Here is a 24,949-nt window from a genome sequence, read left to right as displayed (position 1 = left end):
GTTTATCATAATCACAAAAGTAAAATAAAACAGTTTCTTGATCATATGTCTCTTTAGCTATAAATGACAATATTATTATTAAGACTTAGCCAAAAGGAAAGATTTATAAACTATAGAGTTTTACATCATGCAAAATTGTCATTTCTTTAATAAGACATTGACTTTTTTTTCTCTGAGACCCTCCAAGTATCTACAAATCCAAAATGTGGCCCTCAAAGAGTTTGAGTTTGAGACCACTGCACTATGGGACCTTTGGTCTGACCTAGTATGGCAGTACTTTTGTTTTTATGATACATATGAAGGGGTGTTGAGAAGTTCAATCAATGATCTGAAATAATGTCAAAACAGAGAATTTTGTTTCTGCAAATTGGCACAATGAAATACAATGACACTCTTTTCAGCTACAGTGGCAAAATAACACGCTGAAGTTAGGAAGTTGGTTGGTTGGGCTGAGAACTTTTCAGCGCCCCCATGTAAAGTACTAGACCAGGGTTAGTGGTGTTCTGCATAGGGAAAAAGAAAGTAATTTTTAAAAGGTTTAATGTCCATGACTTGCCAGAAAATCACTGGCTTTAGGACAGGTATGATTATGAGGGTGGGGAGTGATTCCCAGTTGACATTTGCAAGGTATAAGAAAGAATATGGTGTGGCATGCTTGCTGTGATAGAAGGGGTAGTATTAGTTTGGATATAATGGGGCAGAATGTAGTAATAGGTATCGTATCGGGTGTAAATAGATGGTAATATGCCAAGTATTTTAAAACAAAAAAATTCTCTTTAGTGATTATTGTAGGAAATATGTTATATATATAGGAGGGGGGTCGTGACCACTGGGGGAGTAAGGGAGGGTCATGTTTTATACTCTCCAGTGGTCTTCTTGCCAGTTTGGGCACCTTTGGGGAACTTAGACCTGCTTTACATTCGTCTAAGTCCCAGCGTGTAAGTTCTGCCTAGCACATTCTGGGAAAGCTTCGATTATTGTTTCAGGATGTCCAGGTTGAAGCCTGCCCGATATCCACCCATAAAACACCTCCAACACACCCCTTTGAGCTCTGGACATACAGCGGCTTAGAGGTGGCACATCAAAAGCGTGCAGGACATTGGCGCGCTGACAATAGCGCGCAGGACAAATGCGCGACGCCGGTTTTGCCGCTTTTACACCTTACCATTAGTGTTCTGAGGGGGATGTGGAGGAGACTCCCCCCACTATGCTTATAAATGCTCGTGCTCCCGCTGGGGGATGTGTAGAGGGAAAACCCCCCTCCACTGCACTGAAAACTCCCGAACAGCGAGAGAACAGAAATTTTCAGTGTACTGGGGGAGGGGAGTTCCCCTCCCCAAACCCCCCCCCAACAGGAGCGCTGGCAGTTATATGTGTACTAGGGGTTGGTTCCATCCCCCACCCCCCCTCAGAATGCTAATGGTAAGGCGTAAAAGCGTTGAAACTGGCAGTACACATTTATCCTGCATGCAGGTGTCGGCGTGCTAATGTCCTGCGTGCTTTCGCCGCTGTACCGGCTTAGAAGTGCCACTGAACATCCAGAAAATTTGTTTTGTTTATCGGATGTCCAAGTGCCGACTTAGACAGGTTTTTGGACGTCTTAAAGTTTTAATTATGCCCCTTGAAGCATTCAATAACATGTAAAAGTTACAACCCCCAAACTATTGTAGCTAAGAGAAAGCACTGGTCAAAGTAGCAGCTAAAACCCTCAAAAGCAATGGCACTGTTTTGTAGGGTTATGTTAGGAACGCTGGTAGGAGAGTGGGTTTTGGACTTCTTAATAATGGGCTTAGTATATACTGTATACCCTTGCATGGTAATCAGTGGCGTAGTAAAGGGGGGGGGCCGGTCTACCCCAGGTTCCATCTTTGTGGGGGCACTAGCACCCGTTCTCCTCTCGCCCCCTCATGCCACATGCACATTCCCCTTCCCCCGTACCTCTTTAATATTCCTGGCGCGAGCAGCATTCCAAACCTGTTGCTCGCGCCAGCGTTGGCTCTTTCTCTGATGCCACTTCCTGGACCCGCACCTAGGAAGAGCCGACACTGGTGTGACAGCAGGTTTGGAATGCTGCTCGCGCCAGGAACATTAAAGAGGTACAGGGGAAGGGAAGAGGAGCGCACGCTCGGCAGGAGGGGGCAGGGAAGGAGCGTGTTGGTCACCACCACCCCGGGCACTACTCACCCTCACTACGTCACTTATGGTAATTCAGTAGTCACATTATTTTGCCTTTTCCTTTGTAAATTGGTGATGATCAGTTTCATGATCCTCTTCTCCTTGTGCAGGGCCTAAGTGAAGTAGTGGCAGCAGCACAAGCATTATCCCTCCCTGCAGATCTCTATGGCAATGATGTAAGTAAGAGGAGCTGTGATGTCTGATTGTGTTGTGACTGCAGTTTCCTTTCATTCCCCTGCACACTTGCTTTGGGGCTGATAACTCTACTTTCTTTAGCCCTTTTTCAGAAGGACTCGGTATTGGGCTCTATGGCAGTGTTTCTCTACCTTTTCAAGCCAAATACCCCCTAAGCCTAACAAATACCAACCGAGTACCCCTAGCCAAACTCTACCCCAAACTGTGCCCCAAACTCCACCCCAAAATAACAATACTAATTGTAATGCAATTTCTTCCATCCATTTTTCATATACACACAATATAATCTTATTAATACATAATGTTAACCACAAAGTTAAAAAAATACAACACACACTGTACACAGAGAAAATGTTAATTATCATTTATATTTGTTTTTTTTCCAAAGATGTCAAGGCAGATGACTTTAAGATATGCAATGTCACCTCAGTAACAATTATAGAAAAATAGACAAATATATTGCAAAATATAGACAGAAGATATAAATTCTCAAAACTGACACATTTTGATCACTAAATTGAAAATTAAATTATTTTTCCTACTTCTGTTGTCTGGTGATTTCATGAGTCCCTGGTTGCACTTCCTTCTGACTGTGCATCCAATTTTTCTTTCTTTCTGCCTCTTGCATGCTTCCTCTCCTCCAGACCTCATTCCATTCCCCAACCAACATCACTCTGTCCCTCCAGGAGTCCAACTTTTCTTCCTCTCTCATCCCCCAGATCATTTTTTACCACTGCCCACCAGCTCCATGCCCATTTCTCCTGTCACCCCTCACCATTACCATGCTACATCTCTCCCTCCATAACTATGCCCAACATTCCTCCCCCTTGCATCCCCTTCAATCTATCCTATGTTCCCTCTCCACCCCCATATCCAACATTTCTCCCTCTCATCCTTCTATTCCCCATGCATCTCTACCTCACTCCTCTCTATGCCCAATGTTCCTCTTCCTTTTCCCCATCTGGTGGTCTAGCGGCGACACGGGGCAGGATCGATCGTCCTACGCTCCTGCCCCGTGCAAAGCCGTCTTGAAAATGGCTGCTGTGAGTTCCCGTTGTAGTTTCGAGACTACAACGGGAACTCGTGGCAGCCATTTTGATGACGGCTCTGCATGGGGCAGGAGCTTAGGACGATCGATCCTGCCCCGTGTCACCGCTAGACCACCAGATAAGGTCTAGGGAGGTTCAGGCAGCCTTCAAAAAGAAGGAAAAAAAATAGGGAAACCGCAGATCCGGAGGGAGAGCTGTATGTGTGTGGAATATAATTTGTATATAATGGGTTTATTGAATTTACAGATTTCTTTTTTACATTTTTCTTGCAGCCCAACATAGAAATGATATGGGCAATGAAGGCTTATCAGCATGCAGAAGTGTACTTTAATGTAAGTTGCTGTAAATACATTGGACTCTGACAGTTCCTATATCAGTTCCTACAGGATGGAATGGAATAAGAGAAAGGTAGAAGCTGAAAAACAGCATGGATGGGGGAGGGGTGGCAGCATACACATAATGCTGGTAACGGTGTTGAAGGGTAGGGCTGTGTGCACTGCATATGATAACTAAATAGAAGACAAAAACAAAACTGTGGATACAGATGTTCTGGAGATAATTTATTAAACACTGACATATAAAACCATGAAAATTCAATTAAAAAAGTACAATGATAAAAAATACAGTGAGAAAAATCCAACCGGACCCTACACGGTCCGTGTTTCGGCGAACACGCCTTCCTCAGGGGTTCAATGGTTTGCAAACTCACATATAAAGAATTGGACTGAAAATAGTATATTGTCTTTAAACCTGTGAGCAAAAAGCACCGCAGACAAGCTGAAGTAGCAAAAAAATGCTCACAGGTTTAAAGACAATATACTGTTTTCAGTCCAATTCTCTATATGTGAGTTTGCAAACCATTGGACCCCTGAGGAAGGCGTGTTCGCCAAAACACGGACCATGTAGGGTCCGGTTGGATTTTTATCACTGTATTTTTTAACATTGTACTTTTTAAATTGAATTTTCATGGTTTTATATGTCAGTGTTTAATAAATTATCTGCAGAACATCTGTATCCACAGTTTTTGTTTTTGTTTTCATTGGTGGATTTGTTTTCACTGTGGATCATTGAGTCTTTCCATTTTTCTTTGTTGAACTAAATAGAAGAGCCAAGAGTGAGCAGTGCTAAGGAGGGGGATAACAGAAAAGCTTTGTATGTTCAGATTTATTTATATACCTTCCAAAATCTAAACTGAAGATGAATTATATTTTAGGTAGAGTAGGTACCGTATTTTTCGCTCCATAAGACGCACCCACCTATAGAAGAGGAAAAACCTAGAAAAAAAAATTCTGAACCAAATGGTGTGCCCTGTACCCTGTCCCCCTCTGGTGGTCTAGTGGTAGGCCGGGACAGGGTACAGGGCACGTCTAGTGGTGGGCACGTCTAATGGCAGCCAGCCAGCCCCAAGCCAAGCAGCAACCCCCCCCTCCCCGGTACCTTTTTAAATCCCTCTCTCCCTCCCTAGACGGCTGTCTCAGTATTTTTATCATCCCCCCCGGTACCTTTCTAAAACAATCCCCTCCCCTGCAGGTACAATTTTTTAAACCCCCCCCCGTACCATTTAAAAAATCCCCCCCTCCGCCGCACGCCCCTTCTTCAAAAACATCCCCTCCACATGCCTGCCGCCGCACCTTTTTAAAACATCCCCCCTGCAAACACCCGCTGCATCTTTTTAAAATATCCCTCCTGCAAACACCCGCCGTCATCGTACCTTGTTAAAAACATCCTGGTGGTCTAGCGTGATTCCTCCCTCGCTGGCCATCTCTTATTTCCCGGACAGGAGCAGCGGAGGTCAGGCGCGAGCTTTCCGCGATCCTGCCTGGCCCTGCCCTGCTTTCTGATTGGCAGGATGTGAGAACTGATGGCAGCCAATCAGAAAGCAACGCAGGGCCAGGCAGGAGCGCGGAAAGCTCGCGCTTGACCTCTGCTGCTCCTGTCCGGGAAATAGGAGATGGCTAGTGAGGGAAGAATCACGCTAGACCACCAGGATGTTTTTAACAAGGTACGATGGCAGTGGGTGTTTGTTGGGGAGAGGGGGTTAAAAAGGTGCAGCGGTGGGTGTTTGCGGGAGGGGGTGTGTGAAAAAGGTGCGGTGGCGGTTGTTTGCGGGAGGGGTTTTTTTTTTAAAAAGGTGCAGTGGCAGGTATGTGGATGTTTTAAAAAGGGGTGTGCGGCGGGAGGGGGCAATTTTTTAAACGGTACAAATCAGAATTTATTAATGTAGGAAAAACAAGTACATCATCTTAATGAGGTATTGTGAAGTCATTAGCTTCTATCATGTGACCACAAACAGTAGATACAAAATAGCCAATACTGATGTTTCGTCAACGTGCTGTCATTAAATTCCTTGTTAAAGAGGAAAGCCCCGCTGCACAAATTCTCTAAAGACTGCAGCATGCCTATAGAGATGTGTGCATGGGCACCAGCAGTGTTAGGAGATGGGTGAAACATTTCAAAGACAGAAACATGAGCATCCAAGATCAGCCTCATAGCGGTTGCCCTCTCTGCCTGCACTGAACGCAACAAGGAAAGGATTGATGGCATCATTAAAGAAGACATATATGTCACAGAGTGAATGAAATCACAGCAAAACTTAGAATAGGACATAGTGCAGCACAGAAAATGATTGAAAGCTTAGGCTATCAAAAGATTTGTGCCCACTGGGTCCCACGTTTGTTGACTGAAAACCACAAAGTTCAGAGAAAAACCATCACTCAAGACCTTCTTTAGAGACATCGAAATGAAGGAGATGAGTATTGCGACAGGCAATGAAAGCTGGTTCCATCATTATGAACCTGAAACAAAACGGCAGAGTATGGAATAGCACCACTTGAATTCTCCAACCAACAGTACATAGTACTCTTCGCTATGACCAGTCTGGTCTCTAGAATAAGCTCTGTTATTGTCTACTGTAACCTATTTGTTGTCATGACTAGTCTGTTTTCAAACAATTGTGAATGTCTACTTGTAACCCGTTCTGAGCTTCTGGGAGAACGGGATAGAAATCGAAATAAATAAATAAATCTGTATCTTCTGGCAGCTGGAACATAAGAATTGCCATACTGGGACCGATCAAAGGTCCATCAAGCCCAGTATCCTGTTTCCAACAGTGGCCAACCCAGATCCCAAGTAGTAAAACAGATTTTATGCTGCTTATCCTAGGAATAAGCAGTGTATTTCCCCCAAACCATCTCAATAATGGCCTATGGACTTCTCTTTTAGGAAATTATCCAAACCTGTTTTAAACCCCGCTAACTGATTTCACCATGGAGTTCTACAGCAAGGGAATTTTCAAGCTTGCAGAACAATGGAAAAAATGTGAGCAAAGAAATGGCAACTATGTTGAAAAATGAAGTCTGTACATTAAGATGATGTACTTAGTTTTCCTACATTAATAAATTCTGATTTGTAAAAAAACTGTTGCTCATTAATTTAATATTTCAGTATGACCCTTGTAGAAATCAGGGCTACATGAAAAGGTAGGAAATAAGGGTATGCATTTGTGAGCATGCATATAAGTTCATTTGGGTGCCTAAAAATATAAAGCATGTGCAAATTGCTTGTATAAAAACTGTAACCTATTTGTTATATTACCTAGAAATGTACAGTCATCTTACTATCCAAAAAAAACCCCCAAAAAACTATTGTAACTTAATTGGAAATGTCCAGTCAGCTCTTTTGTAATCTGCCTTGAACTGCAAGGTATAGGCAGAATAGAAGTCACTAATGTAATGTAATGAATTAATGTGTGATCAATTGATTTGCATGCTTAAAGTTGTAGCAAGCATACAATATGTGTGAAAGAATGAATAGGTGAAACAAAACAACAGAAATGCCCCAAATCGAGAAAACTTTGTTTAAAATTGAGACAAACCAAATATTTTCTCTTAGTATCCTCACCAGACCAGTCTAATTAATGAAGGTTTTGCCCATCAACCAGCAGAAAAAGATCTCTGCCTTATAAGGGCACCATGTGACTTGAGCTCTTCAATATTTCTGTCCTCAGCAGATGGTGATTGGTGAACCGTGTGACTTCGAGGGCCTGATTCTTTAAATGGCACCCTAGTTAGGCACTGCTGGGTACTGTAATTGAGGCTGCCTATCAACACATAATTAAAATCCACATCTAACTTTGTTTAAATGGCATGGTAAATGATTGCACCATTGAAGTTAATTAATTTTAAAAAATTAAGTTATGTACAGAATTCTGCGTGACACCTACATTGAGGCACCATAAGATGCTTAAAGACATCTATTTGAAAAGTAGGTGTGGGTAAGGGGTGGAAAATAGGCATGGTTGACTTAGGCGTTGCTAGGTATCCAAGTTAGGCGCTCGTAAAACCTGGCCTAATATACCAGCTCCTACCTCGAGGATGCCTAAGGATGGCTAGGCACCGCTAGGTGGAATTCTATAAATGGCGCCTAGCAGTTGATTGTGGATGACGCTCAGTGCAGTTGTCGATGTAGGCACTGCCAGGCACTGTTTATAGAATCAGGCCACAAGTGCCTAGTTTCTGGGGCAGCTGGAGAGCTGAGTTCTAGTTGGGCAGGAGTAGTCCCATTTAACTTTTTTGTTTTTAAAGGAATTTTAATTATCAGTTTGGAAATCACTCGGAGAACTCTGAATTCTTTGTCATTACCCCTCCCCCTCCAATGAAGAAATTGGATAGACAACGTGAGAGGGAACCAGCCTGGTATATTGTAGTTGTGAGAGGAATGTATGCTCTAGCTCAGTGGTCTCCAACTCAAACCCTTTGCAGGGCCACATTTTGGATTTGTAGGTACTTGGAGGGCTGTAGAATAAAGTTAATGTCTTATTAAAGAAATGACAATTTTGCATGAGGTAAAACTCTTTATAGTTTATAAATCTCACCCCCCCCCTCAAAGGCCTGCATGTTCCCCCCCCCTTCTTTGCAGCATCCTCCCTGGCCTCCCTATCTTAGTTTCAGCTAATTACTGCAGCCTGCAGAGAGGATCGCCGGTGCTGTAGCGTTCCTTGCAGGCTGCCATCAGCCTCTGCAGCACGTTCCCTCTGCCGTGGTACCGCCCCTCCTCTGACATCAGGGGCAGGATCGTGGCAGAGGGAATGTGCTGCTGAGGACACTGGCAGCCTGCAAGGATCGCTACAGCACCGGTAATCTTCCCTGCAGGCTGCGGTAACTATCTGAAGGTAAGAGCGGGAGGCCAGGGGAGAAGCCGGGGGACGCTGCAAAGAGCGGGCAGCATTAGTACAGACAGCACTAGTACAGACCGCAGGCCGCAAAATAGTACCTAGCAGGCCGCGAGTTTGAGACCACTGCTCTAGCTGGTTGTTCCTTGAGAGAGCTTGAACGAGTATTTGTATTGGCTGCACCTTTTGCGTCCGGAACAGTGTGGCTTGCAATTCAGCCTACTCTTTTCTTTGAGCCTAGCAATATTTGGGTTGGCAGGCACAGCGTACTTGCCATCAGAAGCACAGTCTCTCAGCCATATGGAGGCCTCAGCAGAGAGCAATTTCCCTTTTATGGAGGCCATAGAGAGCTTTCAGGACAGTCTCGCTTGGGGAACTGATGTCGGGAAGGTGATGTGTATGCTTTCAACCCAAATTTGGAACCTACTGTGTCGGCCATGCAGATGCATGTTTCTACTTTAGAAAGGGCAGGAACAGTGGTCATTTTCTCTCCCTCTTCTCATGAGGCATAGATGTTGTCCCAAAATCTGATTGGAAGAGATGCCCTGATTTCAAATGTGGTGAAACTAAAGTGAAGAATTAGAGCTAAGCTCTGGAGGTTCGGTGAATTTGTTCTTCACCTTTCATAATGCCTTCCTTAAGAAATCTTGAGCTGCTCTGATACTAGCAGAGGGTAGCCTACCCACCAGAGTAGCAGGTCCCGGCAGAGTAGCCAAGAAGAGGAGCTTAGACATCCCTGAAGATCAAGATTCTTAATCATTGGGCTCTGCAGTGGTTTCAGACCATGAGGTCAGCATCTATGTTAGAGCCTCTTGAAGGGGAACTTCCTGATAATGAAGGGGATTGACAGTACAGTAGTTATAGAACAGCTCTCGACAATAAAATCTTTTAAATAACATACAGTAAGTCCTTGACGCCCTTAAATATTGTTCAGTCACCTCAGTCTTCTTTGATGGGGACTCCTTTTTAGAAGAGATTAGCAAACCTTTACAGGCTTTCCCTATTCATCAGGAAATTCAACCTCTCCTTGCTTTAGAACAGGGGTGTCAAAGTCCCTCCTCGAGGGCCTCAATCCAATGCTCATGCATATTCATTGGGGAAATCCTGAAAACCAGACTGGATTGCGGCCTTCGAGGAGGGACTATGACACCCCTGCTTTAGAGTAGGACTCTGGTTCAATGGAGCCATATCTGAGCTCTATACTTTGGCCCCAGAGGGGAAAAATTTAAGCAGCATAAGGTTACTAAGAGGAACACCATTCCTATTGAAGGTGGCATTATGGTTAAGGATCTGCAAAATGAAAAGCAGCAGCTGTGCAATGCTTCATCCGAGCTGCTCGCTGCTTGTTTGAACTGGATTTGGAAAGGGGCACCCCTCTAGCAGGATATAGAGCATCCTTCTGAAGTGGCTTGCTTGGAAGCCAGAATGTCTTAAATAACAGATACTTCTTTAGCACTCTCCAGACCGGTAGAGGTTAATCTTACAAGCAGGTATATATCTCATCATGACCAGCAGGTGGAGACTGAAACAAAACTGTGGAATAGAACATAAGAGTTACCTTCCCTTATTCCTATCAGTCTTCTTTCAGTCTCCAGCAGATGTGAGTGAACTTTACCCATCTCCCTTGGTAGGGCTGTTGGAATTTGTTTAGGGTTTCTAGTCCCCTTTTTTGGCCGGATTGAGCTTAGGTGGGCCCTGTTTGGGGGTCCGTCTGACCTCGGGGGTGTCAAACCTGGCGGGTCTCGTGCTGGGTCCCTCCCCCCATTTCCTCCACCTCCTCACATTTTTTTAGAGGAGCCTCAGCAGTAAGCCTTGCCCCCTAATTCAAGCAAGGCATATTGCTTTGAGAGCCTGTGGATTCTGTTTTGTAAAAAAAAAAAAATAATCCTGAGGTAGTGCTGGTCTGAACGGTTGCTTTCCCTTTAACTATGCTGTAAATTACTGTAGTTTTTGACAAACCAGTACTCTTCTTCTAGCTAGGACCAATTGAGCATTTCTCAGGGGAAGTGGTGCACAATTTGGTCCAGACAGCTGTTCGGGCTGGTGCGGTCGTAGAGCTCCATCGGCAGAGGCTGCAGGCATCCAGCGCTCCCTGGCCTTAGTACCTCTTGAGTCGGCAGGGAGCAGTGGGGAAGCCCGGTCTTCTCCCACTGCCCCCGGAGGGATACCCTCTCAGCTGATTTTTGTTAACAGCTGATGCTGGCTTGCCTGCTTTAGTGGCTGGGTCAGTTCAGGCTTGTAGTAATAATTTTTCCAATACAATGGCAATGATGTACATCAACAAGTAAGGCAGCACAAGATGTGTGTTAGTAGCACAAGATCGCCTCCTTTTTCGTTGGCCCAGAGTCAGCTTAAAGGCTCTGTGAGGGTGCAGAATATCTAAGCAGACTATCTCAACATTCAGTTTAATCCAAGAGAGTGAAAGTTGTCTTTGACAACCCTTCAGTCTTGATTGTCATGATGTATGCAAGAGTCTGGAGAGTTTTTGAGGCTAAGGGAGAATGTGCACTTTCTCCCTTAGTGTGTGTAGTCTAGATTCTGATCTTTCTTCAAAATGTTCTCTAAAAGACCTCACTCTGGGATCCTTCAAGATTGTTAGCTGTGCTAACGTGCTTTGAGGCCTTTTGGAAATATCTACCTTAGCTGGGTATCCAGATATAGTTAGAATCCTTAGTGGAGTCAATTATATTTGTCCGTTGATGTGTATCTCGGTCCCAGAAAAGAGCCTGACTTTGGTGTTGAAAGTGTTGCAGTTCCCGGTGGTTAGGGTTTTTTTTTTTTGGCTGTTTCACTGTTCTTTGAGGTTATACTTTTTTATTCTATTATCTGTTTTTAAGACTGCAGGGGATAAAGGTGTAAAAGAGAGGAGACTGGAAGTCAATATGGGAATCAATCAGGACAACTGGAAGGTACTACCATTGCTTTGCTATTAAAATATTGAAGAGCTCAAATTGCATTGTGTCCTTATAGGGGCAGAGCTCACAATTCATTATTCTCTGTCGGCTAGTTGATGGGCAAAACCCTCAGGTTCTGGATTAGTCTGCTAGGACTATAGGAAAGAAAATTTAGCAGGTAAGACCTAATTGCTCCTTTGGCATTGCATACACATAGTTGGCAAATAGGGTTGATGGGGGAGGAGTTTACTGTATAAATAAAGCAGAGGCTTAGAATAGGACTTTAGCTACTGGTTTTAAATAGGCTGATGGTTTATCTGTTTTTTTGTAGCTGATCTCTTCTGTTGACCCTAAACTTCTAAGACTCACAAAAGTTGATGATCTCATCTACACGGAGTTCAAGGCCAACTTTGGTGACATGAAGATAGATGTTGTAGATCCAGAGGAGCTTAAATCTGAACAAGCCAAAGAGGTAATCTTATTACTGGAAAAGTCCAGCTATCTTTTTTGTTGTACTAGGACCAACTTCTTTAATTGTATTTCTCTTCCTGGAAATGTCCAGCTATCTTTCTGATGTAATCCGCTTAGAACTGCAAGGTACAGGCGGAATATAAGCATGTAATGTAATGTAAATGCAAGATCAAACATTATTGTTGTACTTTCTCCATTGACTTCTATGAGAATGCTTCTTTGAGCCAAACACCATAAGAACATAAGAAAAGCTTTACTGGGTCAGACCAAAGGTCCATCAAGCCCAGTAGCCCATTCTCACAGTGGCCAATCCAGATCACTAGTACCTGGTCAAAACCCAAAGACTAGCAACATTCCATGTTACTGATCCAGGGCAAGCAGTGCCTTGCCCCATGTCTTTCTCATTAAGACTATGGACTTTTCCTCCAGGAAATTGTCCAAACCCTTCTTAAAACCAGCTAAGTTATCCGCTCTTATCACAACCTCTGGCAATGCGTTCCAGAGCTTATCTATTCTCTAAGTGAAAAAATATTTCCTCCATTTGTTTTTAAAAGTATTTCCCAGTAATTTCTTTGAGTGTTCCCTAGTCCAGTGTTTCTCAACTTCTTTTAAGCAAAGTACCCCCTAAGCCTAACAAATACCAACCGAGTGCCCCTGCCCCCACCCTCATAATAATAGTACTAATTGTAATGCAATTTCTTCCATCCGTTTTTCATATAAACACAATATAATCTTATTAATACATAATGGTAACCACAAAATTAAAAAAACACAAAGCATACTGTATGCAGAGAAAATATTAATTATCATTTATATTCATTTTTTTCCAAAGAGGTCAAGGCAGATGACTTTAAAACATGCAATTAGTAAAAACTATAGAAAAATAGGCAAATATAGAGCAAAATATAGACAGCAGATATAAATTCACAAAACTGACATTTCGATCACTAAATTGAAAATAAAATTATTTTTCCTACCTTTGTTGTCTGGTGATTTCATGAGTCTCTGGTTGCATTTCCTTCTGACTGTGCATCCAATATTTCTTTCTGCCTCCTGCATGCTTCCTCTGCTCCAGACCCCATTCCCTCCCCCAGCCAACATCTCTCTCTCTTCCTACATGAGTCCAACTTTTCTTCCTCTCTCCTCCATCTCTATTGGCAATGTGTCTCCCTCTCTCTCTCACTGTCCCTCTGTCTTGAGAAATCCAGGCATCTTTCCCACCCGCTGTACTGCCTCTTCTAACATTTCTCCCTCTCTCTCTCACTGTCCATCTGTCTTGAGAGATCCAGGCTCCTTCTCATCCTTATATTCCCCTAAGACCAATTTTCCTTTCCTCATGTGCATCATCTCTCACTCACACACTCATGCCCATCAATTCTCCCTTTGTATTTCCGCCTTTCTGTGTCCCATGTTCATGCCACCTCCCTGCCTTCCAGCTTTGTCCCAAAATTAAGTTGCACGACGGGGATTCCTTCCTGCCTGCACCCCCCCCCCCGCCGATACCGACCCGTCTACAGAAGTCACAGACGCCGCTGGGGATCCCTGCCTGCCCCCTACTGAAGCCGCTGTCAGGGTTCCCTCCCTGCCTGTCTGCCACCCCACCCCCTCAACCCTGAAGCCAACCCGTCCACATAAGTTGTAGGCACCGCCAGGGATCCCTGCCTGCCCCGCCCCCGGCTGAAGCCGGTGCTGGGGATTCATCCCTCCCCGCTGCACCGAAGCTGACCATGGACTCGCTCCATCCTCCGCCAGCAGCAACTCTGTGCAGGGTCGGCGTGTGAAGCGATTCACACACTGCACATGGCTAGTCCACAAGCCTTCCCTTTGATGTCAATTCTGATGTTGGAGAGAAGGCTATGAGTCAGCTACGCAGCGTGAGAGTCGTTGCCTGACTCCCTGCAAGGAGTGCTGCTGGGGGAGGAGGGAGCCAATCCAGCTCCAACGAAGTAACAGGGTTGGATTCGGGGGGTGGGTGGTGGTGCAGTAGACTGGCAGGGAGAGATCCCCGGAAGCAGCCAGGCTGCAAACCCCCAAGGGTGTGCATACCACGTGTTGAGAAACACTGACCTAGTCTTTGTAATTTTTGGTGGAGTGAAAAATCGATCCACTTGTACCTGCTTTTCTCCACTGAGGATTTTGTAAACTTCAATCATATCTCCCCTCAGCTGTCTCTTTTCCAAGCTGAGGAGCCCTAACCTTTGTAGCCTTTCCTCATACGAGAGGAGTTCTATCTCTTTTATCATCTTGGTCGCTCTTCTTTGAACCTTTTCTAATGCTGCTATATCTTTCTTGAGATATGGAAACCAGAATTGAACTAGTGTTTACCTCTTACTTAAGGATACTAGATTCTTGGGTTTGTTTGTTTGTTTTTAAGGTTAGTGAAGGGAATTTGCTAGTTGTGGCAGTAGTTTTAAGTAAGTGGCTTATATTGTTTCCAGAAATGGAGACCATTCTGTATGCAATTTGATGGGGTTGTTGAAGATTTCAATTATGGTACGCTGCTGCGTCTTGACTGCACCAGAGATTACACAGAAGAGAACACTATATTTGGTGAGTTTGTCAGCTTGTCCAGCTGCTACTTGCTTACAGCATTGCTGAGCCAACATGTTATTGTTTTGCTGTAGTTTTAATATTTTCAGACTTTAAATAAGGATCTGGAATTTGTAAAATAGTGAAAGAAAATTAAGTTTTTATCTGTGACAGGAGTTCTCTAATGACATTAAGATGTGTCACCTATGTCATGTCACTCATGGAGTTTGAGTAAGAAACACTACTCCAGCCACTTTTTCTGGAAGCTTCTAGCAGGTTCAGTGCAAATGTGCTGTGTGGCCCATCTCAGTCCACACCTGCTGTGTGGCCCATCTCAGTCCACACCTGCTGTGTGGCCCATCTCAGACATATAGAGGAATACAGCTCCCTGGGGAGGTGGGCAGGTTCTGAGAATTTGTCTTTCTGTCCTCAGAGAACACCTGCTAATGAGTAAATAACTTTGTTTTCTCTGAGGACAAGTAGGACTAATCTTCACTTGTGGGAGTCTCTTTCTATAGGCTGCCTTCAATAGAAACAAAGGTAAGTAATAGAATAGACTGCTGTTGCAACAAACAACAATTTTTGATGGCAACAAGCTTTAATTGTCACTACAATAATGTTCTTGTGAAACAAGCTTTATTTAAAATTCTTTTTCAAAGGCAGTCTGGAACTGAAAATGAAAGGCCTAGGGGAGTGGTACTGGAGATGGAAGGCTGGAAACACCTGTAGCCAGTATACCATCATCGGTAGCTCTGTGAAAATATCTGCGACGTGGCACTTGCATAAAGTCGGGATCACTGTGAGCCACGAAACTAGAACGACCAGAAGTCTAGGAGGGTCTGGGTCTGCTATCAGGCAGAGGCTTAGGGCGACGGTCCATCCCAGAATCCATGAGGTCGTCTAGACCTTTGCCAAATAATAACTGCTCCTGAAAAAGCAGTCTAGCCAAAGTATCCTTGGAAGTGGAAGCACCAGCCCACTGTCTGAACCAAAGCAGTCTGTGGGCAGAGATGGAGTACGCTGACACCTTTGCCAATCTTACATAAGGTCATACAATATATCCTCCATATAATCTGTCCCCGCCCAAAAAAGTTGAAGAGGGGGAACTACCGCCTCTCTCTCCAGTGTGTGCATTTGAGAGAGACGGGTGTGTATGACAAACGATGTCACTGAAGTAACTTTAATGCTTAAAGCAGCTGCATCAAAGAGTTTCCTGAGAACCACATCCACACGATGGTCCTGCATATCCTTTAACACTACACCACCCTCACTGAGAGGTGCATTTAGTCACCTGCGCCAAAGAATCCACCCTGGACTGACCCAAAAGCTGCTGGCATTCCTGTGCCAGAGGATACAAATATGATATAGCTCTAGCAATTTTCAGAGCACCCTCCGGAGGTCAAACTGCTCCGAAATCAGAATGCTCATATCAGGGTGCCAGGGGAGGATAGTACTGCAAGCACACACCACAAAACCAGGAGGAAGAAGTGGATGGAGTGATCAAATTGAACTCCTGCAAAGATTCAGAAATAAGGTCCGGCAGAGCTGCAGACTTAAATAAGCGCAGGACTATGAGAGCATCAACAGGCTCCAAAAAACCCAGAGGAATCCATAGATCCAGCACACAGTCCCTGATCTCCTGCCCCGGGAAACGCTGCACCTGCAAATAAGGGGTCAGCAAGTAATCCGCAGCAGGATCCCCCAGTGCAGCACAGCAGCAGGCTGAATTGAGGACGTGTCCAAAGGAGCAATGCCACTGAGAGACGCTGTGGAGATGGATTGGGACTGCGCAGTGGAAGAACACTGGTTCTGATATTCTGACCACAAAAATTCAGAAAAATTGTCTGGCCCCCCTTCTCTGAAGTCGCATCCTATTTTAGTGTGAAACATGACATCAGAGGAGGGGCAGGACTGCGGCAGAGGGAATGTGCTGTGGAGGAAGATAGCAGCCTGCTAGGATTGCTACTGCACCGGCGATCTTCTGCAGTGCAGGCCTTAATTAGTTTTGAAGGTGAGACCGGGAGGCCAAGGGGGAAGCTGGATGAAGCTAGAGAGAAAGGGGAAACATTCCACCCAGGGGGACCCCTAAATCCGCGGAGCCTAGGGTACCCAGTGCTGGTGCCTATGTAGCACTTCCCGACTGACCTCCTCCCCCTGCCCCCTAAAGCAGGAGTAGCAGCGGCAGTGAACGGCCAGCAAGAGGCAGCGCTTAGGACAGGCTGTTCACTGCCAGAGTGCTGTCGCTCCTGCTTTAGGAGGCCCGAAGGTACAAGGAAAAGGTTGGTCACTGAATTGGTGAGCTCAAATTTTTTAAGAAAACGAATTGATTTGAACTGATTCACTAAAATGAATTGGACAGCACTACTTCCCAAACTCTAAAAACATTGATTTTAGGATTTTTCAGGAGGGGGAACATTCAGAAACACTAAAAATCCCACTTTTCCAACCTCCCCGAATCCTCTCATAGGCTGTCAGTCTGTGTACCCAGTGTGACCTGACAGGATCTGTGCTGTCGCCTGCTTTCAGCTCTCTCATAGTAGCTAGATGAGAAAATCCACTGCCACAATGCTGGGAATGCTTCTGCAAAGCTGATCTTTGGGCTGCCAGTCTGACTACACCCCCAACCCTGTGGACCAATGGATGCGCACTGGGTGAGTGGAAGCACGAAAACGCAGCTGGCACCCTGCAAGAAACTTTTTTTTGTTTGGATCCCTTTTTTTGCATATCTGCCTCCTTCAATTGGACTTTTCACTATTTATAGTTTTTTTTATAAATCCACAATATATTACAAAATTGAAAGCACAAATGTGAGAATAATGAAAGTATGATGTCTAAGTGGAGTTTTTTCAGTACCTTTGATGATAGTAGCTCATTTTGCACTTTCCTAGTGTTTTTGAGTCTAAAGATTGAGGTCTGTTTTCTCCATTTATCTTTGTGCATATAACTGTATTTGTAGTGTTCTATGTGGATGAATGTGGAAACAACGCTTAGTATTTTTGACTTTTGGGGGGATAGTTATACGGCTGCGCCTTATTTAACAAGTGGTTTTTGCAACAGATTTTCTGTGACATCCAAGTCAGAAAAAGTATCTGTCTATGAGTATGTGTTATTTAGGGACATAGCTAGTCCACTTTTTGAAAAAGTGATAAAAGGGAATGAAAAGAAACTATCCTGAAGTTTTGTTTAGAGCAGGGGCTCTCACCCCTGTCATTAGGCCGTACCCAGCCAAGTTTTCAGGATATCCACAGTAAGATATATTCATGAGAGAGATTTGCATACAATGGAGGTAGTGCATGTATATTCATTGTGGGTGTCCTGAAAATCTGACTGGCCACCTCTGTCCAGAGAACTGATTGAGAACCCCTGCTTTCAAGAGGTGTCTATACAGAGTCCTCAGGTCCATGATAGGGCAGAATAGTAAACACCTGACCATGTTGGCCTGGAAGAGATGCTGAAGGATTATAATGCATTTGGTTGGGTTTACCTTCTAATTGCCCAGCAAGGGACTGTTTGTAAAAAAAAAACAAACAAACCCAACAAAAAACCCAAAAGCTATATTCTCTGGGTTGGGGAAAAGAAAGGCAGTCAAAACCCAGTTCTTTCTTTTGGTTGTAACATAGGCTGGGCCTTTTAGTCCATATGCTGTCTAGGATGAGAGTAAGATCCCTGTAGAAAGAGATTGTGTCCTTATCTTGATAATATATTTTCCAGTAGCTAGGTGAGTCATTCTAGACTTGGGCCCTGTTTTTCCTGTGCCTGCTTACTGTCTCCTAGACATTCTTCGATGCCGGTCATTCCTTTGGGCTTTGAAGATTTCTGTATCATAGGTTCAAGTTCATACAGGATTACTGGCTGTTACTCTGAGCAGAACTGTTGTTACTTGGGAATATTCCCATGAGTGTTCCTATTTCACCTGTAGTTGATGGAGCTCTTCATGCAGAGCTCTGAAGTAGAGAAGAGTCAGAGAAAAATTCCAGAGTGGATTCCTTCTGCAGACGGCTCGTAGACATTGGGAGAGAACCCGCATGTCTAGAGTGACTCATCTTTTGCAGAAGCTCTTGATGCCATTTCAAAAATATAGGTTGCATGGACCATGTTCTTTCTACATGTCTTTGTTTACTAGTGAGTATAGTACCATAGCCTAGGATATTGTTCTTCAATACAAAGCCTGAGGGCTTATGGTGGCCCCCATTATCTCTCTTTTTATCTGCTTCTCTAGCTCTCTAATCAAGCTTATGAACAAAGGGCTAAATTGATGAGAGAAAAGCCACATGCTTGAAAAATAAGGCATTTCACAATAGACAAGAGAATACATTTGTAAATGCTCAGAACCTTGTATACCACATGAAATTCGAACACAGGGTTTAGAGATTGTTGACACAGACTAAGCAACAGTGATAGGGCCTTGCAGGGAAAGATAACTGGTTGTAGTTCATTAGAATCCAAAGTAGCCTCAGCTTAAAAATTAATGAAGACCACTGCCATAAGAATTGCCGCTGCTGGGTCAGACCAGTGGTCCATCATGCCCAGCAGTCCGCCCACGCGGCAGCCCCCAGGTCAAAGACCAATACCCTAACTGAGACTAGCCCTACCAGTGCACTTCTAGTTAAGCAGGATCCTGTCCAACCCTGTCTTGAATCCCTGGAGGGTGTTTTCCCCCACGACAGATTCTGGAAGAGCGTTCCAGTTTTCCACCACTCTCTGGGTGAAGAACTTCCTTACATTCGTCCGGAATCTATCCTCTTTCAACTTTAGAGAGTGCCCTCTCGTTCTCCCTACCTTGGAGAGGGTGAACAACCTGTCCTTATCTACTAAGTCTATCCCCTTAAGTTTTACCTTGAATGTTTCGATCATGTCCCCTCTCAATCTCCTGTTTGAGAGAGAAGAGGCCCAGTTTCTCCAATCTTTCATTGTACGGCAGCTCCTCCAAACCCTTAACCATCTTGGTTGCTCTTCTCTGGACCCTCTCGAGTAGTACCATGTCCTTCTTCATGTAAGGCGACCAGTGCTGTATGCAGTACTCCAGGTAAGGGTGCACCAGGCCCGGTACAGCGGCATGATAACCTTCTCCGATCTGTTCGTGATCCCCTTCTTTATCATTCCTAGCATTCTGTTTGCCCTTTTTGCCGCCGCTGCACATTGTGCAGACGGCTTCATCGACTTATCAATCAGAACTCCCAGGTCCCTTTCCTAGGAGGTCTCTCCAAGTACTGCCCCGGACATCCTGTATTCATGCCTGAGATTTTTGTTACCGACATGCATCACTTTACACTTATCCATGTTGAACCTCATCTGCCATGTTGATGCCCATTCCTCAAGCCTGATTATGTCACGTTGCAGATCTTCGCAGTCCCCCTGCGTCTTCACTACTCTGAATAACTTTGTATCGTCTACCAATTCTACAACATGCACATAGTGTTCCTTAGTATAAGCTTGTGAAGAGCTGGTAAGAAGAAATGTTGGATGTAAGCTTAGCATTCTGAAACGACCTTTTCCCAAAAGATTAGAAGAAGAAATTAGGTTTTACCTGCTAATTTTCTTTCTTTTAGTCCCTCTATACTAGATCTCCCCTGGAACCCTTTTTAAAAATCAGCATAACAATGGCCACCCTCCAGTCTATAGATGATTTTAATAACAGGTTACAGATCACTAACAGCAGATTAGCAATTTCATGTTTGAGTTCTTTCAGTTCCGTAGGATGTATACCATCCAGTCCAGGTGATTTATCATTCTTTAACTTGTCGATTTGGCTTAGTATGTCTTCCAGGTTCATCTGGTGTAGCTGGCAAACTGTAAGGACAGTTCCGATCCTTCTCCAACAGTTGAGTTTCTTTCAGATCAGACATGACAAAAAAAGAAAAATGTTTCTCCAGCTGGACTGTTCGTTTGTTCCTGCTTGGCTATTTGTCAGACTGATTGTAGGATGGACTGCACAGTCCACTTGTACTGTTAAAATTCAATATGTTCTCGGTCTCCACTGACATGTCAGAGAAAAAGCCCTGCCAGGACTAGCTTTGAGCAGTCTGCCTCCTGCTATGCTTTGGGTAAGGAAGAGAGGGAGGGAGTAATTAAAGGAGTTCACTGCTCAGGACCACAGCCTGCGTCTGCCACTTTGGGGCTTTAGGGAGGGAGGAGGGTTTTGTGGCTCAGGACCGTTGCCATGCTGGTGCTTCTGGGTGGCTCAGGACGCTGCCATTGGTGCTTCAGGGGGATTTTTTTTTTCCTACACTGGTGATTTTTTTTGCCAGTTGTGTGAGCATCCTGGTTAACCGAGACTCTACTATAACAAGAGCTAAAGGCGCATGTCCTCCTATATTCTCATTTTTACATCCTTATGTTCCAGATATATGTCCAAGCCTCCTTAATGGGGCAAGGAATTTGAGAATATCCTCTTAACTGAAATAGGATGGCCTGAACTATCTACCAAACAAAATCAATGAAATGAAAGATCCTCCAACAGGGATTTGCATCACTGATGGAGTGGGAAGGGATCTGAAGGGAGCGCTGTAGAACCCTCCTCCTAGATCTCTTGTTTTCTCATCAGAATATTAAGAGTGTTCATACTTGGACTCATAGAACTCTATCTTGTGTTAGTCACAGTTGGGCTGGTCCTTCTGTAAGACTGAGACACTGACGTTTCCTCCCCTGCAGCACTGGAAATAGATGCTAGTGTAAGGGGCCTTAGCATTGTGAGGTCTTTTTTTTGTCTCATAGAGACTGATGCTGTTGTTGATGGTGCCCATCTTATCACATAAAAGCTTTTCATGTTTGGACAAATTCCTGGAGGAAACGTCCATGGTCTGTTATTGAGAAAGGCATGGGGGAAGTCACTGCTTGCCCTGGATTGGTAGCATGGAATATTGCTACTCCTTGGGTTTTGGCCAGGTACTAGTGACCTGGATTGGCCACCGTGAGAACGGGCTACTGGGCTTGATGGACCATTGGTCTGACCCAGTAAGGCTATTCTTATGTAACTCTCTCTTGACATTTGAGAACAGAGACTATAATGAGGGGGCTCGCATTTGAAACCTACTCAGTGTAGGCACCAAGAAAGGGTATCTACTTGAGAATGACACGGGGACCATTTAGCGTGGAAAACTGTGGTCACCGCAGAAATGGAGACAAGACCTTTTACCGCCTCGTGGGAGCGGTGAAAAGTCTTGCTCCTGTGATAAAAAAATTGCGACTGTGTCAGACTTGGCATCTCCTCTTGCGCCTATTTTATCTTCAGGAGCCAGCCATGCCACAATGAAGACAGAAGAAACCCAAAACCAATGTGATTTGAAGAATAAAATTACCAGAATATTTTGGATTTGAAATATGTATTCTGCTAGAGCTGGTATTAGACATAACTGGGGATCGCAAAGCCCAGGCTGTGCTTCTTTAGCTTCCAGCTGGCTTAAGGCTTGCTCTATGACCAGGAGGAAGTTTCCCTAGTTGCACTCCCCTAAAACTATTCCTGCCATGTATGACTGAAGTATTCTGTTAGCTTGATTTTTCTATGTAGCATTCTGTAGTAATTTGGTTTGTTCAGTTTTCACAATAGTGGAAGGGATATTTGTGAAAGGGAGGGGAGACAGGGGTTTTGTTGATCCTTGCTCTGTATTTTTTGTGTTTATAAAATGACAATTATACAGAATATTGTCTCTTTTTATACTTTAATAAAATAAGTTCAGTATAAAATCATAACTATTCGAGGCTTGTGCGGATGGGATCTGACAGTTTGCAAGGCTGGGACGGGGACGGTGATAAATTTTTTTCCACGTGTCATTCTCTAGTATATACAACAACTTTTGAAGCAGCTAGGACTCTTCTTTAGGGATAGTGTGATTGGAAAAATAGTTAAAGTGAAAGCAGATGACCGGCTGGTGAGAGGGTTCATTGGTCAGGAACTATAGTTGGCCGATAACGAGGGGAAAAAATTAACATTTTAAACCATAAAAAATATCTAATGATAATACCTAGGAACATCTGAAGCTAACCTGTGCAAAAATGACAGGACTTAGCTTTGTGTTTTTCTTCTTGTGTGAATGGCAAGATGACTATAACACAGAAAAGGAAAGACTGAGGAGGTCTATATAATACCATGTGAGAGAGACCACACATGCATAGTGAACTTATTCAAAAGCTTCCAGAAAAAGGAGAAATTAGGTTCTTGCCTGCTAATTTTCTTGCTTTTAGTGCCTTCAGACTGGCACAGAACGAATGGGTTTATGGTCCTCTATCAGCAGGTGGAGAGCGACACATTGACTTTTGGCTGTAGTACAAGTAGGCTGTGCAATCCCATCTACAGTCAGTCTGAAGAATAGCAAAGCAGAAACTAGGCTAAATAAGAAAAACATACCAACTCTACTCTCGCCTGTAGAAGACAAATTAAGTGTCCAGATCGGACCGGGAAACTGTTGGATTCTGATTAGAATAAGAACCTTCAAAAACATCCGATCAGGGGTCTCAAAGTCCCTCCTCAAGGGCCGCAATCCAGTCGGGTTTTCAGGATTTCCCCAATGAATATGCATGAGATCTATTTGCATTCACTGCTTGGACTGGATTGCGGCCCTCGAGGAGGGACTTTGAGACTCCTTCCCCAGATGAACCAAATGCCGCTGCTCTTATTTTACTCCTTAACACCCAAGACAAACAATACCACTGAAACAAGGTGGGGGCTGTGTCAGTCTGGAGGGACTAAAAGAAAGAAAATTAGTAGGTAAAAACCTAATTTCTCCTTCTTTAGCATCCCTCCAGACTGGCACAGAATAGATGAGATGTACCAAAGCAGTACCCATCATGGGCTGCCACAAGAACACACTCACTGAACACCACGTCTCGATGTGCCTGAACATTCACACGGTAGTGGTGAACAAAAGAATGGAGAGAAGACCAAGCCACAGCTTTACAGATATCCATCAGAGGCACAAGAGAATTCTCAGGCCAAGAAGCCACCTGACCCTGAGTAGAATGAGCTGTGAGAAAATCCGGAGCAGGTTTCTTCTGAAGAAGGTACACCAAAGCGATAGCCTTTTTGATCCAGCGCGCAATTGTAACCTTGGAAGCACTATCCCACTAACAGAACAAAAAGGTGATTCGACTGCCAGAACTCCCGGGTCTGCTAAACATAAGCGCAGAACCTTCTGGACATCCAATTTGTGCATCTGTCTCTGCTCCAAAAAGCCCTCCCAATTGCCCAAGATCAGAAGGGAAATGAACTGGTTGACATGAAAAGGAGAAATGACTTTTGGCAGAAAGGAGGGAACTAGCTGTAGTATGATCCGCTCCCTAGCAAACTCCAGGAAGGGAGGCCTACAAGAAAAAGCCTGCAGTTTGGAAATGCGTCTCATGGAAGTAATGGCCACCAGGAACACAGCCTTAAGAGTAAGGTCCTTCCACATGCAGGAGCCGAGAGGCACGGAAAGAACCAGATTGAGATTCCAGGCCAGAACCAAAGGATGAACTGGAGGCCGGAGCAATTTCGCCGCTCTCAAGAAACGAACCATATCTGGAGAAGAGGCCAAACGCCAACCATGTAACAGACCACAAAAAGAAGACAAGGATGCACTCTGAACACAGAGGAGCAGGCAAGGCCTCTCTCTAGGCTATCTTGTAAAAAAATCCAAGATGTGAGGCAAGGACGCGCGAAGGGGAACCAAGAGGAGGAAAGTCTCCGATAACCCAAAAGGGTGAAGATCATCTTATTAGAATATCTTTATCTACTTAGGTGTTCCCTTTCAAGAGCCAAGGTGTAAGACAAAAGGGACCCGGATCAAACATGGGAATGTGGCCCTGAGTCCGAAGGTCGGGCGAGAGGGGCAGAAGAGGAGAATCTGCTACTAGAACCAGATCTGTGTACCACGGGTGCCTGGGCCAGTCCGGGTTTCCATGCGAAAAGATGGAACCCAGAGTGCCCTGTTGACACTCTTCATATCCAAAATGGTCCGAAAAGACCCCTCTTTCTTGGGTACCTGAGGAGTATAGGAACAACCTTTGCAATGTCTGACATAAAGCCCGCTTCTTCCAAGTTGCCCAACAAGGAGAAGAGAAGAAATGATCTAACAAATGTTGGTAAAATTCGAGAGCATAGACGTCCCGAATCACCTCTAGGACCCACTGATCCATTGTGATCTTGGTCTAACCCGGCAGAGTCCTGAACGCACCCCCCCCCCCCCGGAGTGGAAAGGAGCTGAACCATGGCCAGGGCGGTACCTAAGAAAATCATGCAAACTTCCACAGGTGGCGCCATCCTGTGATGCCTGGCGAAGTCTATCATTCGGAAGCTGAGGAACCTTAGAATCACTCAAGGCCTGAACAAACTTATCCAACTCCTCCCCAAAGAAAGAGCCTCAAAAAGGAAACTTACTGAGCTTAGCATTAGAAGCCACAGGGTACGGCAAGTAGTTACTCCAAGGGCCATGTACTTGGCTAATGCAACAGATCATACATGGCATCAGAGAGATAAGAAGTGCCAAGCTCTA

At 44.5% G+C, this 24,949-nt stretch overlaps 1 protein-coding gene across 1 annotated transcript in view; it reads left to right on the top strand.

The window, feature by feature from the left end:
- The window catches only part of PBDC1 (polysaccharide biosynthesis domain containing 1), a 31,865-nt gene that overhangs the window by 2,457 nt on the left and 4,459 nt on the right, over positions 1-24,949 (top strand). The window contains exons 2-5 of the mRNA XM_033950081.1: positions 2,286-2,351; positions 3,692-3,751; positions 11,815-11,955; positions 14,393-14,504. Of these exons, the coding sequence (XP_033805972.1) occupies positions 2,286-2,351; positions 3,692-3,751; positions 11,815-11,955; positions 14,393-14,504 (379 nt within the window). The remainder of the gene's footprint in view (positions 1-2,285; positions 2,352-3,691; positions 3,752-11,814; positions 11,956-14,392; positions 14,505-24,949) is intronic.

The sequence above is a fragment of the Geotrypetes seraphini genome, chromosome 6 (genome assembly GCF_902459505.1).
Source record: "Geotrypetes seraphini chromosome 6, aGeoSer1.1, whole genome shotgun sequence".
Taxonomy (NCBI): Eukaryota; Metazoa; Chordata; class Amphibia; order Gymnophiona; family Dermophiidae; genus Geotrypetes; species Geotrypetes seraphini.
This window is presented reverse-complemented; position numbering and strand designations above follow the sequence as displayed.